This window comes from Drosophila subpulchrella, chromosome 3L (genome assembly GCF_014743375.2).
Source record: "Drosophila subpulchrella strain 33 F10 #4 breed RU33 chromosome 3L, RU_Dsub_v1.1 Primary Assembly, whole genome shotgun sequence".
Classification (NCBI taxonomy): domain Eukaryota; kingdom Metazoa; phylum Arthropoda; class Insecta; order Diptera; family Drosophilidae; genus Drosophila; species Drosophila subpulchrella.
In genome coordinates, this window is record NC_050612.1 from 12,601,153 (window position 1) to 12,615,523 (window position 14,371).

General features: G+C 37.0%; 1 protein-coding gene across 1 annotated transcript in view; it reads right to left on the minus strand.

Annotated features, from left to right (window-relative positions):
* The window catches only part of LOC119552652, a 30,005-nt gene that overhangs the window by 3,213 nt on the left and 12,421 nt on the right, over positions 1-14,371 (minus strand). The window contains exons 3-5 of the mRNA XM_037862349.1: positions 1,439-1,557; positions 1,241-1,378; positions 220-823 (exon numbers count right to left, since the gene is read on the minus strand). Of these exons, the coding sequence (XP_037718277.1) occupies positions 220-823; positions 1,241-1,378; positions 1,439-1,557 (861 nt within the window). The remainder of the gene's footprint in view (positions 1-219; positions 824-1,240; positions 1,379-1,438; positions 1,558-14,371) is intronic.

The window sequence follows — 14,371 nt, forward strand, 5'->3', positions numbered from 1 at the left end:
AAGCCTTTTCCTAAAATGCATATTTATGAAAAGTCCTATAATAATTATTAAAATCTTTATAATACATCTTCGAAACTGGCTTTAAAAATCTAACCAATATTCTATTTATTTAAGCTTTAAATATATATATTTATATATTATAATGGCATTAAATTCCCTAATAAATCTGAATTTTAGATACCCATTTTAATTCCCCTTTCTTTATCCAAAAAAACTCACTTCTCAGTCGCTGCAGCTCCTGCTGCGTCCGCTCCAGAACGCCGGCGAACAGCCGACTGCACCGCTGACTGTCGCCAGCGGCCTCCGCCTGGTCCACATCCTCCTCCTCGACGACCTTGCCGCCCAGCGGATCCACCACCGCCGACCATTTCCGCTTGCAGTGCTTCCGGTTGGCATGGCGACGCGGCTGCAGGTCGAACTGCTTCTGCTCGAAGACGTGCCGCTGATGGCGATGGTGATCCATGAAGTCCAGGGCGCTTGGAAAAAGGAAGTCTCCGTCCAAGTGCAGGGAGCCCGGCTCCCCGCCGTCCACCTCCACTTCCACCTCCTCCTCCATGTCATCGCCGGCCATTATGTAGTTATCATAGTGCCCGAACTCGTCCTCCACGTCGTCCAGGTGGACATGGTGATGGTGGTGATGGTGATGGTGGTGGTGGGGATGGTGGTGCTGCTGTTTCCTGCGCCTACGCACCTGCTCCCAAAGGAGGGGATACGGGGCGCGGGAGGTGGCAAAGCTGCGGTGCTGCTGCTGGAAAACAGGGGGCGTGGCGCCACTGATCGAGGAACGATTCTTCGGCATTTGGGCCAGGAGACGTTGGAGAATCTGTGGGAAAAGTACATAAAAGTAAGTATATTTTGCCATTTTTAACAGGTTGTAATAGAGAATATAAAATATACATTTGTTAATAAATATATATTTTTAATTTAAATGAATACCAAATTCATCAACAAAAGTCTAGCAGTTATTCAAGATTTTGCACAGAATATTTACAAGAATAAAGTAATTATGTTTGAATCATTATTTAAGAAAGGCGGGATATAACATCACCAAGCCTTAAAAATAGTATTTAATTTCATTTGTTAGATTATAATTGAAATTTATTTAGCTATGAATTTTTTAATTTGAATTTCTGGTGCCTATAAGTACTTTAATGATGTCTAGACCTCTATAAGAAATGTACCCATTTGAACAAACATTTGTCGTAAATGCATTGCATTTTAATTTATTAGCTTTGCCTACCTTGGCGAGATCATGTTGAAATATTTCCGAGTTGCTGAGATTTGTTTTCTTATCGAGGCAAATGGCCAAAAAGCCGTTGTACAAAGCCTCCTCCAATCGGCCAAGACCGCTCAAAGCCAAAGCCCTCAGATAGTGGGCCTGAAAAATCAAATACAATTTAGATAAAAATATTTTTAGTTGATAAACTATAAAACTCACTTTGGGCGAAGTGCAGCGCGTTCTCAAGGCATTCTCGATGTCTGCTAGAGAACTTTGAAAATGGCTCAATTTTAGAAGAACTTCGGCACGCAGGCAGAGACTCTTGAAATTTGCAGGCGCTGGAAAATATGAAAGAAATAGTAAACATTTTAGTTAGTTTTTACGTCGACAAATGAGCGGTGTAAATCAAGAATATCCCCAAATGAATGTCATCTTCCGACTTAAATAAAATGTCAAGACTTGGCAGTATGGAAATTTTTCGGCGTGCGGCCAAGGCAATTACGTCTGCCAATATTCTAGATCTAAAATGTAACGATATAGACGTGTAAACAGAAAATATATGGATTTGGCTTGGGCAAATGTTCAACACGAGCGAACATTGCTCAATTAGATTTTCCCGTTCTGTGTATTTTTTAAATTGTCTATTAAAAAAGGGATGTGTGTGTTTATTTTGACAGATGCTAACAGAGGCGCCTCTTAACATTTAAATTAATTGGATACATTTATAAAAATATTATACATATGTTAATTTAATTTAACATTGAGCATATATAGGGTGTTGCGATTATTTAATTTTTTAAAGATTTTAGCTATCTGCAATAACTCTGCGTTATAAAATTCTCAATATTTTAAATCATTTCCAATACTTAAGCACCCCTAGATTTTATTGAGTCATCGCCCGAGTGATAAGGTCAATTAATGATTACGGAGCACCGATTTAAAAGTCATTATTGCAACAAAGTAAATAATATATATTTGTCCTGATTACAATCATTTTCTTTGAAGCCATTGTTACATAAATTTTAATAATCTTTATTAATAGAAAAAGAACACGTAATAATACTGAAAAAATAGAATTCACTAATAGTTAAAAAAATATATTAGAACATTCTTACAAATTCAAAATTTGTGAAATACAAAAAATTTAAGTTCATTTAATAGGTTAAAAAAAATCATTTTTTTTAAATATGTTATTCTCCTTTATAATTCTCTTTATTAATTTAAAAAATAATTATTTCCCTTGAACATATACATATTAATAAATTATTTAAATGATTGCATTGTTTGATTATTATTTTTAGAAAAGGCTTCTTTACTGAAGGATTTATTGTTTGCAGAAACATTTCAAAACATTGTTGTTTATTTATAATAACTGCCTAAAAACGCGAAATGCGACCATCGGTAAATGCAATGTGAAAGTGAAATCAAGGTAAGCAGCAACGGCAGAGCGCGAAACACCTAGAATAGAAAGTCATTGCAGTGGCTAGGTCATGTATTTCCCAGGCCACCCCTTACCACCCCCTTTGCCACCCCCTCTGCCGCACATTTTGATCACCCCCGCTACGTCACGTAGGCCACTTGTAGGCAATGTTGCCAAGCCGCCAGCAACATGCATTATGGCAACATCCAAAGAGAACTTAAGAGTATGTTTTGAGATATTAACAGTCCAGATTTCTGTTGAATTTTCCTCTTAGCATGTTAATCACTGTTTCTCTTACTCCTAACTTACTCTTTTGCTGTTAAATGCAAAGAGCTGAGGAATGTTAAAAAGACGCGCGCAGCTGCTGTTAAGACAGAAAACGCGATTATGTAGCCTAACATTACGCAACATTAAAAGGCGCAACAACAACAACAAAAAACGACAGTAGCAGCGGCAACAACAACAAAAACAGCAACAACAGTAGCTAAATAAAATTAAGTACGAGGCCCTATAACCGCTTGTTGTTGTAATGGCAATTGTTACACAAATTGGTGAAAAATGATTACATGCCCGGTGCAAAAAGCTCATCGCGATTCCCTTCACTTCGCCAATTTCCCAAGCGAGATATTCATTTACATTTTTCCATATTTGTCGCAACATCCGATTACATTTAAATTATTAAGTTAAATTATATAAAAGCCTTTTAAGTTTAAGCAAGTAATATTTTTAATACATATTGTTTCGTTTTATTGGATATACTATTTTAAAATATATCACTTATATTATTTTTGTATGTTATTCTGATATTTTTATAAAGGAATCTTTAAATACTTATTATATTAATAACTTGGTTATATGATATTAATAATTTTTTTAGTAATATATTTAATAATGTATGTATTTAATAAAACCTCTTATTTTTACTTTATTCATAAGTTAGTTATGAGTTCTACGTCAATCCATCTGAATAACGTAGAACTCATAACAGACTTATGAATTAAGCAAAATTAAAGGTCGTATTAAATATATTATAATTTACTTCTTAGTTTCCTAGTTTTGATTATTTCCTCTATTGTATCTTGTTGACTATTCCCTTATTATATATTGTGCATTTATTGTTTACTTCTTATGACTATTTTATGGGTGTGAAATGAATTCCGAAAACAAAATGCCTGTGATAGGGGTTTGTTTGCCTGATAACGCTTATGGGATTGGATTTACGCCTAAGCGTTATGTGAATGGAGGTGCCAAAGCATAACGACACTCCACTGCGCCTGCCAGATAAGGGAAGAATGTTATTTAACTGTTTGTTCCTTAAACGCTTTCTGAACTGTCTTTGTATTTCAGATAAGAAGGTTTCATTTTCCTTATACCTTGACAGATTGCCGATATCTCACAGTAAACAATATATACATATATGAAGAATATTCGTTTAAAAGAAACGTACCTTAAAGGATTTTTAAATACAAGGTTGTTAGAATACATTATAACAATGAAATAAAATTAGATTTTAAATTGACTTAAGAGCTAAGAATATTATTTTGCTTTGATGCACAACTGACAGTCCCACTGCTACAACTTTTCCCTTACGTTTTCCCCTTCTAACTGTGATTTCCCTGTTTGTTATGCAATAATATCACTCGATCTCCAGCCATTTTCTTCCCACATCCCCCCGCCAACCGAGTCCAGAGCCATAACCGTATGTATTATGCATACTAATTATATTTATTTCTACATTATATCACCCTGAAGGCGACCACGTTCTCGGCAACCAGCTACTTCCCGTTCGATCTGCGACTATATGTGTGCGTATCCATCAGATACTTCTACTTACAGCCAGCCAACGAGTGGGCAAAAATACATATATACTTATATAAAAAAAATAATACTCAAATTCAATTAAAATGCAAAGCCAAACGCTGACGGCCTGCTGTTTGTTTTTTGTCTTTGCCTTTGCCACTGCTAACAATTTGCACTTATTAGAGAATTTTACGCTCTACGAACACCCCCGCCACGCCCCCTTTTCCGGCCCGCCCCCCAAAGATATGGCAACATCTTCCACGCGGGCCAAGTTTCCGTTACGCTGCAGACAATTTAAGCTCAACTGTTGATAAATTGCATTTGGCTTCAGATATGACTAAGCTCATATGTGTGCAATTTATATATCTTTTTCGAGTGCACTTGGAAAAAATTTGATTGCATTGAGCAGGAAGAAATAGCTTAGACTTTGCTTTTGAATTGTAGAACACTTAACAAATATCTGGAAAATCCTTTTATATTTCAAATATTAAAGCACGCCCCTTCAAACAAAATGTAAATATATCTAACAGATTAACCAAAATATACACTGTAAAAATGGTAATTAAAAATATAAAGAGAACCCCCAAAATTGTGTTAAAAATGTTTTCTGTAATACAATTTAAAAGAAACCATTGAATATTTCTCACAGCAATTTATTTTAAAATGTTCTTTAATTTATAGTAAGTTTATAATACCAAAAATACTATTTTTCTTTCCCTGTATATATCTATTTCATGCCAAAGTGTGGCGATTTTGGCAAGTGTGTGTGCACTCAAAATCAGATTTCGTCACGTACATTAAAAATCGCTTGCAAAATTCCCACCGTCAACAGAAAAAAAAACCAAAAAGAAAAAATCGCAATGAATATTGAGGAGAGAAGCGAATTTTTTCCTTGGCGGTTGACAGACGGCATTGGCATGGATTGCATAATGAAATCAAAAATCCTAGAATTTTGATTTCCGCCTAAAGACAACATGAGAGCGACATAAAGTATAAAGACAAAGGCATTTTGCAGAGCAAGCCCGTTCAATAGGTGAATCATTTGATTTATTTATTTTTAAATGCCAGGCAACAAAGTAGCGAACAAAGAATGCTTGTCCCCTCTAATTTTTCAATTCAATTGTGCTTAAATCGTCGTTAAACAATTTGCTAAAAATAAACGCGTTGCGTATACGCCGCATGGTCCGAGCTTTGATTGTTGGATTATTATGTAAAAGGAAAATGGAGAAATTGTGGGGTGGGGGAGGGGGGCACAAGGCTGAAGGGGTGGCGAAAAACTGACCTAAATACTAAATGAATGCCCATAAAACTGCGCCAAGTGAGACGGGAAACGAGCGGCCATAAACGAGCGGCAAAAAGATGGCAAACTTTATGGTTCCCCCTTCTCAGTTCCCAGTTTCGAGATCCCAGTTCTCATCGCCATTGCCGAATCCGAACCCGAATCCGAATAGAAACCAAAAACCCGTAGGGAAATTGACCGTTTTTGATGTCTATGATGGGGAATAACTGGAGCGGAGCAAATAAATGCCAAGAGCCCAGACCAAGACCCCCTTGGCTAACACTCTATTCACTCGCATAAAATATGACCATTATGCAGATGAAGCTAATTGTGCGGAGTTGAGTTTATGACCCTCGTAAAGTGCCCTCGCCCGATGTAAGGGCGAAATAAATATGCGAATTTAGGGAAATGTCAGCAGTGAAATGGACAAAGAATCCCATATACAATTCAGACAGAAATGAAAGGAAATATCCGTAGTTAAGGTTAAATATTTCCTTCCCTTAAGAGATTTATTTGATTAAATGGAACTCGACTGAATATCATGTTTTCCGAGTAATATGGTATATCATGGGGCTAATTTCACATATTAATTTCAAGATAATGTCTTTCATAACTCTTTGTTAATCCACATCTAAGCTAATTTCGCCTAAACCCACCTACACCCATTATTTCCCATAGAAATCCCCCTTTGGTTTCCTTGTTAAAGTCAAATTTGTCGAGATCTTCGCATTTCTAGACAGATTTATTGCTATAAAACTCATCTACCATTTCCCTGCTTAATTTGCCTTTTTAATTGTCTTCATGAATGAACGCTCACTTGGCCACTTTTGATGCTGTTGACGGAAATGTGCAGTGCCCGAGTATAATATAAGCCAAATAATAATTATTCACTTTCAGGAAGTGCAGGCAGTCGCATTGTTTTCACCATTTAGCATTTTTCCTTCGGCTATTCGGCGTTAAATCTGCGACAGAAATTCTCGGTAAAGAATTCTATAAAATCTCATTTTTATATTTATGATAAATGTTTACGAGGCCATATGACAGACAATTGTTGTGTAAATTATTCCAATATGCTGGTGTGCATATATTAATTTTGTTTCTTTGTTCAAAACCATATGTTGAGTTTTGCACTATATGATTGTGTTGGTTTCGGGTAAAACATATTTTATTTCGTCGGATTATTGAGTTAATAAATATTGATTATTTTTAAAAGGGATGAAAACCGTTCTTTTTTGACTAAATTAATTAAAGTAAATGGTTTTTAAAATCCCTAAACAAGTTTTCCCATTTTCCATTGCGTCATGTGGGCGTTATCAACTCAGTCTGTAAAATGTCAACGCCATGAAAAACCTTCCAAAATTGCTGGAATTTTGTTTGCAGTTTGTTTTCTGTTCTTGCTCTATTTTCCTCTTTTTCCGGTGAAACCCAACCGACTGTGAAGATTTTTGTGGCCGCTGTTGCGCGGGTTACATCTGGGAAATATCGCTATGCGTTGTCGCATAAATTTTTGGCACTGGAAAACAAGAAGCAAAAAAATCCAAAAACAAGAAAAAAGACGACTACGCAAACATCAAATGTCGAAGTTCAGACTGAGCCAAGGACGAAATCCCCCAGTGGTGACAATTATTTTGAGATTCAAGCTAAAAGGTCGTGGAAATGGTAAGAGAATTTTGGGTTAAGCAGGAGGCATAAATTCCAAGGGTGGTTGAACCCCAATTTATACGAAACTGCATCTCAAATTTATATATTTTTAGGTGTTACATTTGGGCTACCATTTTTTATGTTCATCACTGATTCCCCTGCTAAACTTCACTTTAAAAATAATTCAAGGTAAAGCAGCGGGAGAATGAGAGATTCAGCGAAGTGAACTTCATTTCCAAGACTTATATAAGCTTGCCTACTTTGTTTATTTTTTTATTTTCACTCAACCAAGCGCAACCTTCAGGCAATGTGGAGCAAAAACACAAAAAACAACACAATTTACCCCGAAAAATGCTGTTCAAATCGCAAGCACGCAAATAAAATCAAATACAAATTTCATTCGGGCAAGACAAAACAAAAAACATTCCTTCGATAATGTGTGAAGCGCAAAATATTTATATATTGTTGTTTTGCAGTTTCTCTTGTAATGCCAAGGCATTCAGGGGTTTTACGAACCGCACAAATAATATTCGAAAATGTTTCACCGAAACGGCAGCAACAATTCCAAACGCTTCAATGAGCAGCAACTCGTCGAGTGGGCCGAAGGTCAACTGGTGACCAAGATTGGTGGCAGGCGGGGCGAATTCTGGTCGTTATGGGGGCCAAACAAGTGCGGAAGTCTCGCATTATGTGGGGCGTAAGATATAAAGAAGTTTTTCCATATACAAGTATTTTTTATATATTTTTTTAGGGCCCCTTTCATGGCGGGTTCTGTTGATTGTCTGCTAAGTCGGCCAGCTTATGCAATGAAAAGAGGGTTGGACTTAAATATAATAAAAACACGAAACGGAAGGCCGACTACTTCAAAGAATATTTGTATATTTTCCTTTGTAGTAACATTCAAAATGGATGGGAGAAAATAAACAAATAAATTGGTAATTCCTCTATGCCCTAATTGATTAGAAAGATTTGGGCAGAGGCTTTGTTTATTATCATAAATTCTGGAGAGTTAGGTGGCTTTTTTCTTATTTTTTAAAGAATTACTAAATATGTTAGGCAATGGTGATAATATTTTATTTTAAATTTGGTATTGATATGATATTAAATTTTATTTTTGTAGCAAAACTAAGGATATAATTATGGTATTAACTACCAAAGAAGTTACGAGCAATACGTTCATATATACTCCCTAAAAGTCAACAAAACCCCTAAGTTCTTTGAAGTGGACACAATTAGAACCTATTAAAGCTAAGGCTTGCGATGTGATGGGGATTTGCCACCAGTCGGCTAATGACTTCACCCATTTACAAGGCCCCTTCTCCCACTCCCACCGTTTTCCCACCATATGTTGGCTCTGAAAGTGTCCGCCCTGTTGGGCCATATGTTGTCCCCTGCCCAGATGTCATTTGATAAATGCTCACCCACATCCACATCCATGTCCCCATCCACATCCACATCCACTTCCGTTGCCACACGCGCTTCTGACGCGCAGTTAATTGATTTCCCAGACAGAAGGGCAGGTCGGAAAAAACTCAACTCTCGGCTGACCTGACCAAAGCAAAACTGCGACTAAGCCTAAAACAGAGCGGTTGGAACCGAAAACCAAAAACCATCAAAATGCATTACGTTATGAGGCGGCTGAGTACTGGGGTGTTGACAACGTATGGCAATAATCCACTTAAAAGTCATTCTGGGGTGGCCAATCGACTGAGGAAAATCGGGAATATTTTTAAGGTTTAAGATATTTAAAAATATATACACAAAGATAATTTATTTTTAACACATTAAGTGGTTTTTTACTTTAAATATAATGAAAACGTTTTGGAATTTCTTATAAAAAACCTAAAAACAAATATAAAATACATATATTGTCTAAATATATTCCCAATATCAATATTTAGTGTTAACTAATTTTACACATCTAAAACCATTGTTATAAATACCAATTTTATCTAAGAAAGTTTCCTTTAGTATTTTAATATACCTACATATGTTCAGTATACATTAAACTACTTTTTTTTTTTTTTAAATCAAAATATTTTGCATTTTTCATTTCCTCCTGCAACCATTTTATTACATATCATCAATCAAAATATGTTTAGAAATGCAAACTGAAATATGATTTCCTTTTGCAACCATTTTTTTTAATTTCATAACCAATTCTATTTTTCCTATAAAATAAAAGAAAAATCATTTTGAAGGCCTATCAATTACATCAAAGTTTTCCCCCATGTTTTTCCCCCATTCTCCAGATCTATTTTCGAATATTCTCCCCCTATCCCACGGCTATTTCGGTCCGCTTTTCACTTATGTAATCGCCGCAGACGCCAATCAGCCCCTAAACGCAGTTCGATAAGCAGACAGAGCTGAAAAAATATAACCAACGTAACCGGCTTTTTTTATGCAAAGCTGCCAAAAATATGAGTAAAGTCATGTAAGTTGGCGGGGGGGGCAGTAGAGGGGGGTTTTGGCCATGGCTTAAGCATTGCGTGAGCTGAGACTTGTGCAATCCGCAGAAAATAAGAGAGAAATGTGAGGGGAGAAAGAGCCAAAGAGGCAAAAGGCCAACGAGCAACAGTTTTTTCTTTTTAACTTGGCCCAAAGAGGCACTGAAGAGGGCTAAGAGCGAGAGCAAGCTTGGCTTGCGACAACATTTTGACAGATGCTCTTTCTCCGGGACTTGGGCACTTTGGCGCTTTTGGCCAACTCTCCCACTCTCTTTGGGCCATATTGGTTACCATCTGCAAAGTCGAAAAGTATGTCAAAGTCAAATGCGCGACGTCGACGTCGACGTCACTTTTATTATGTTTGTTTGGAAAGTGGAGCTCTTTTTTTTCTCGCTTTTTTGGTATTTTTTGTGTTATTTTTCTTATTTTTTTTTGGGTTATGTAAGGCCCAGCGGCCAACTGTTGTTGGTTACGTTGAGCCACAGGCCCAAGATTTGCCTCAGTTTCCCCCTGTTTTCTCGTGTTTGTCGTGGTCGCCTTGGTCTTTTGTCTTTTTCACGCTTAGTCTGCCGCCCCGCCCCGCCATCTGGGGCCTCCCCGCCCCCAAAACCCATTGTTGCTCATTTGTTTGTTGCCAATTTCAACGCTTTTCGGCTTGTTGTTGCCGTGTGGAAATTAAATCGTGATTTGTAAATGCTCTCAAATTTTCGTCTCGCTTTTAATTTTTTTTTTGGGTTTATTTTGCTTGCCACAACAGAGGATTTTGCAATTTTGTAATAACTTTTTTCTTCTCTCCTTTGGGCGATTAAATAATCAACGGTGTGTGGCAACTATTACAATAGGAGGTTTTTGAAAGTGCTTGGCGGGGATCTGGGTCATTCTGGGCTACCAGTAAATGTCATTATTACTTATAACTTATTTCTAAAATTATATAATGAAATCAAGCATTTTATAAATATTTTTAAACATACTTAAATTAAAATATGGAATATTTGTTAGCAATGGATCTTTAAAGGATCTAAGTATATAAAAGGAAAATAAAAGAAATGTTTTAGGGATTCTTTATTCTATTCCTTATTTTATTATATCACTGAAGCTTAAAATAAATACACCCAATCAATATTTATGACCCACATGTTAATACTTTAAGCTTGACGCTGAAGTAGAAAAACAAAATGAAATTCCACAGATAATTGTCTTGGTAACTATTGTTTACAACAGCTTTACTAATCTGTCAAATTGCCTTAGATAATATCGGCCATAATTCTAGGAGTAAATAAATATAGGGGTAACAAATTACGTTACGTAATTACTGTTGCATCACGACACTTTCTTTGATCATTTGTTTATAGTTGCCATTCACACCTGGCCAGAACAAATTGTCGCACAAAGAATACGATAATTCGAAAAGTTTCGCTTGCCTTTTTTTTGGGAAGAAAACTTTTATTTGCCAAGAGGGAAAAGAAAAGTGGAATGGTGTAAATAAATTTTAGTTTCACTTGGGCTTGTTAATAAAAAAAGTTCCAAGTGCTCCTGACAGCCTGACCCAAATAACCAAATTGAATGCTAGCCGTGTTGGCCAAGTGGAAAAGTTGGCGATTTATCATTTAGTGTTAACAGCTCTTGCTGGTTAAATGCTAATTGAAATCCTTTTTGCGGGCTAATCAAATCCAAAACAATTATGTCATCGTGCTGAACTTTGCTTTTAAAATTCCATTCTGCCTTCGTTCCGTCAATTAGGCAACACTCCCCTTAACTTGATGACGATGTGGCCCGGTAATTGTTGCATAACTGCACTGGGGGAAAATGTTCAATCACTGCTTAAGCAGTTTAAATCAAAAAGGGATGGCTGATTAAACTGAAAAACTAAAAGCTTCACCAAACAAAAGCACTTAAATATTTATTTTTAAATTATTTTATATTTTTTTGAGTTCACTTTAATATCATATTTTTTCTCTGTGCTGTTTTGTATTTATCCTAAAGCAAATCTTAATGCCTGACTTGGCTTTTTGATAGTATAAATAGGTTATATGACAAATTACAGACATAAATTTAAGTGCAATATTATTTCTTGTTATTCCAGAATAACTAGTATATTTATTAAACGTGCCACCAATTTTCTGTCTGTGTGCCTGGCTTTAAAAATCTTCGCAAATCTCTGTGTACTTTGAGTTGTCTTTCGGCGCAGTCACGCCCCGTGGAAATTGTTTTGTGGATTTTACTCGCTGTGCGGAAAATGTCAGGCTGATGTAATTTTCAATAGATTGATTGGGATAAAAAGGTTAAGGGTGCGAGGGCGAGAATGGCTGGATGCAATAAAAGTTACCTGGCGAGTGGAGTGGAATGATGTCTGGGACCGTGTCTATTACTCAATAGACTTACAAATTATTGCTAGCAGTTTTGCAGTTTGCTGATTGCTGATTGTGGGCAGCTATTGTTGTTGGGCAATGCGATAAAGCGCAACACGAGCGACAACAGCAGCAGCAGCAACAACTACGGCAGCAACAACTACCCGGCAGCAACACAAACAACCCAGCGGCAACAACTTTGCCTACGTTCTATGACATAACTGTAATTCAAACGAGTCAGAGAGCAACCGCGCCAGCCGAAAGAGACGGCAACAGGCCATTAGAAAGAGACAGCACTGCTTGTATAAGTGAGCGGGCGACTTACTTTTGATTTTGCTATAGCTTTAGCTATATCTATCGCCATATAGACGTAGCTCTTGCCGTTGCCGCAGTCAATTGAGTAATCTCCCAGTTGATTTGTTCGCCAATGTTGAAAGTGAATTTTGCGAATCGTAATTCACAGTTTACAATAGAATATTACTTAATAGACAACAATCTGGACGAAGCGTTTGTTTTTATGACTCACGTTTGCACTTTTTTTGTTTCGTTCGCCTCTGTTGCAACTGCAGTTGGCCTCATTATGCAATTACGGCGGCAAGAAAATAACGAACGACAGGAGCAACAGCTTAATTTTTTTGTAAGCTATTTTTTGCATATATTTTTCCATTTTTTTTTTTGCCCGAGTGAGAGGGCGAATATCTCAATTAGGAATATGTCTCAATGTTTTTTTATTTTTTCTTGGAACCCGAGCCGAGCGTTTTCGCTTGTGAGCTGATTATTACATCATTCTGCTTGTTTTGACAGAATTTGTGGGTTCCCGAAATGGGAAAAGCGCGAGAAGGGGAAAAGCCTTGGCTGCACTTCAGTTTTCCCTGCCTTGTTGCGCTTTTATGGAGTGGCATTATTACAAAACAATGAATAATTGATAGAGTTATTCAATACAATAAGTTCCATGCGGTTATGAAAGGGTTTACTTATTGTTTTGCCTAGCAGAATGCTTCTCAAGTGTCAAAAGTCATTCGCATGGATGTGCATGTCAGCATTTCATAACCAAATAAATAAATGGGAATACGTTTACAGGGCACTATTATGTCACACATCGAAAGTTGGGAAATTAAAATGCAACCTATTTAATTTCGGGTGATATTAGGTAATATCTTAATATGAGACACTTATTAGATAACAATTTAATTGCAGATAGAAATTCCTAAATAATAAAATTGTATTATTTTTTAAAGTCTGCTAAAGATTGCTTGATAAAATTTTTAAAATTCATTCAAGTTTCTAAGTACAATAATCTGTTAACTGATTTCTTCCAAGTTTGCCAACCGCACCAACACCGATACACAGATTCCACTTGGTTAACCCCGCCTACACCTCAAAACTTGTTCTGGGTCTTCGACTTCAAAGAGAACCCACGTAGAGCCCACAAGGCAAACAGCACCCACTTCGCCCGATGGGTGAACTGAATTCCAGAAGTAAATACCGAAAACTTGACTTGAAATGGGAAAAGTTTGCATTTACTCGACCCAAACATTTTGCAGGCCCAAAGCAAATGAATATTTGAGGCGAAAGCACAAACAATTCCTTTCGGGTTAGAATTCTCATTTGAAAGTAAATTGTAAATTCTTATTTTTTTCTAGTTTTTTTTTACGTAGTGAAATGTGCGATGGCATTTTAGCAATGTGCGCCAGACTTGTCGAGGGGTGGGGTTATGTGTAGCGACGAGCATGCCAAAAAGTATCTATCAGATACGTGAGCACGGGGAATGCCGGCTATGCAACGCATGGCGTCTGCGAAAAAATCAGGGGCGGGGGTGGAGAAAGCACACGCAGCAAGAAATAAATCAAATCGCACATACTTAATAATATCGCAAAAAGAAAGCACATAGCACTGCCGAAAATTAACACAATCTCGACAATATTCTAAAGCAAATCTGCATCTGTATCTGTATCTGCTTCTGTATCTGTATCTGTGACGGGCATTGGCAACTGGCTTTCCCAAGGCCAGTTGAATTTTGTGGTCGTTAAACTCTCTCCCACTTTCTTCCCCACACCCCCCTGCTCCTCCTGCGGGTTCTCTTTGTTCACTTTCACGGAAAGAACTCAACGACCTCAAAATGCGCAATAAATTTTTGGCTGCCTGCACTTTGAATACACTAGAAAACAAGAAAGAACGCTATAGTCGAGTGCCTTGACTATCAGATACCCGTTACTC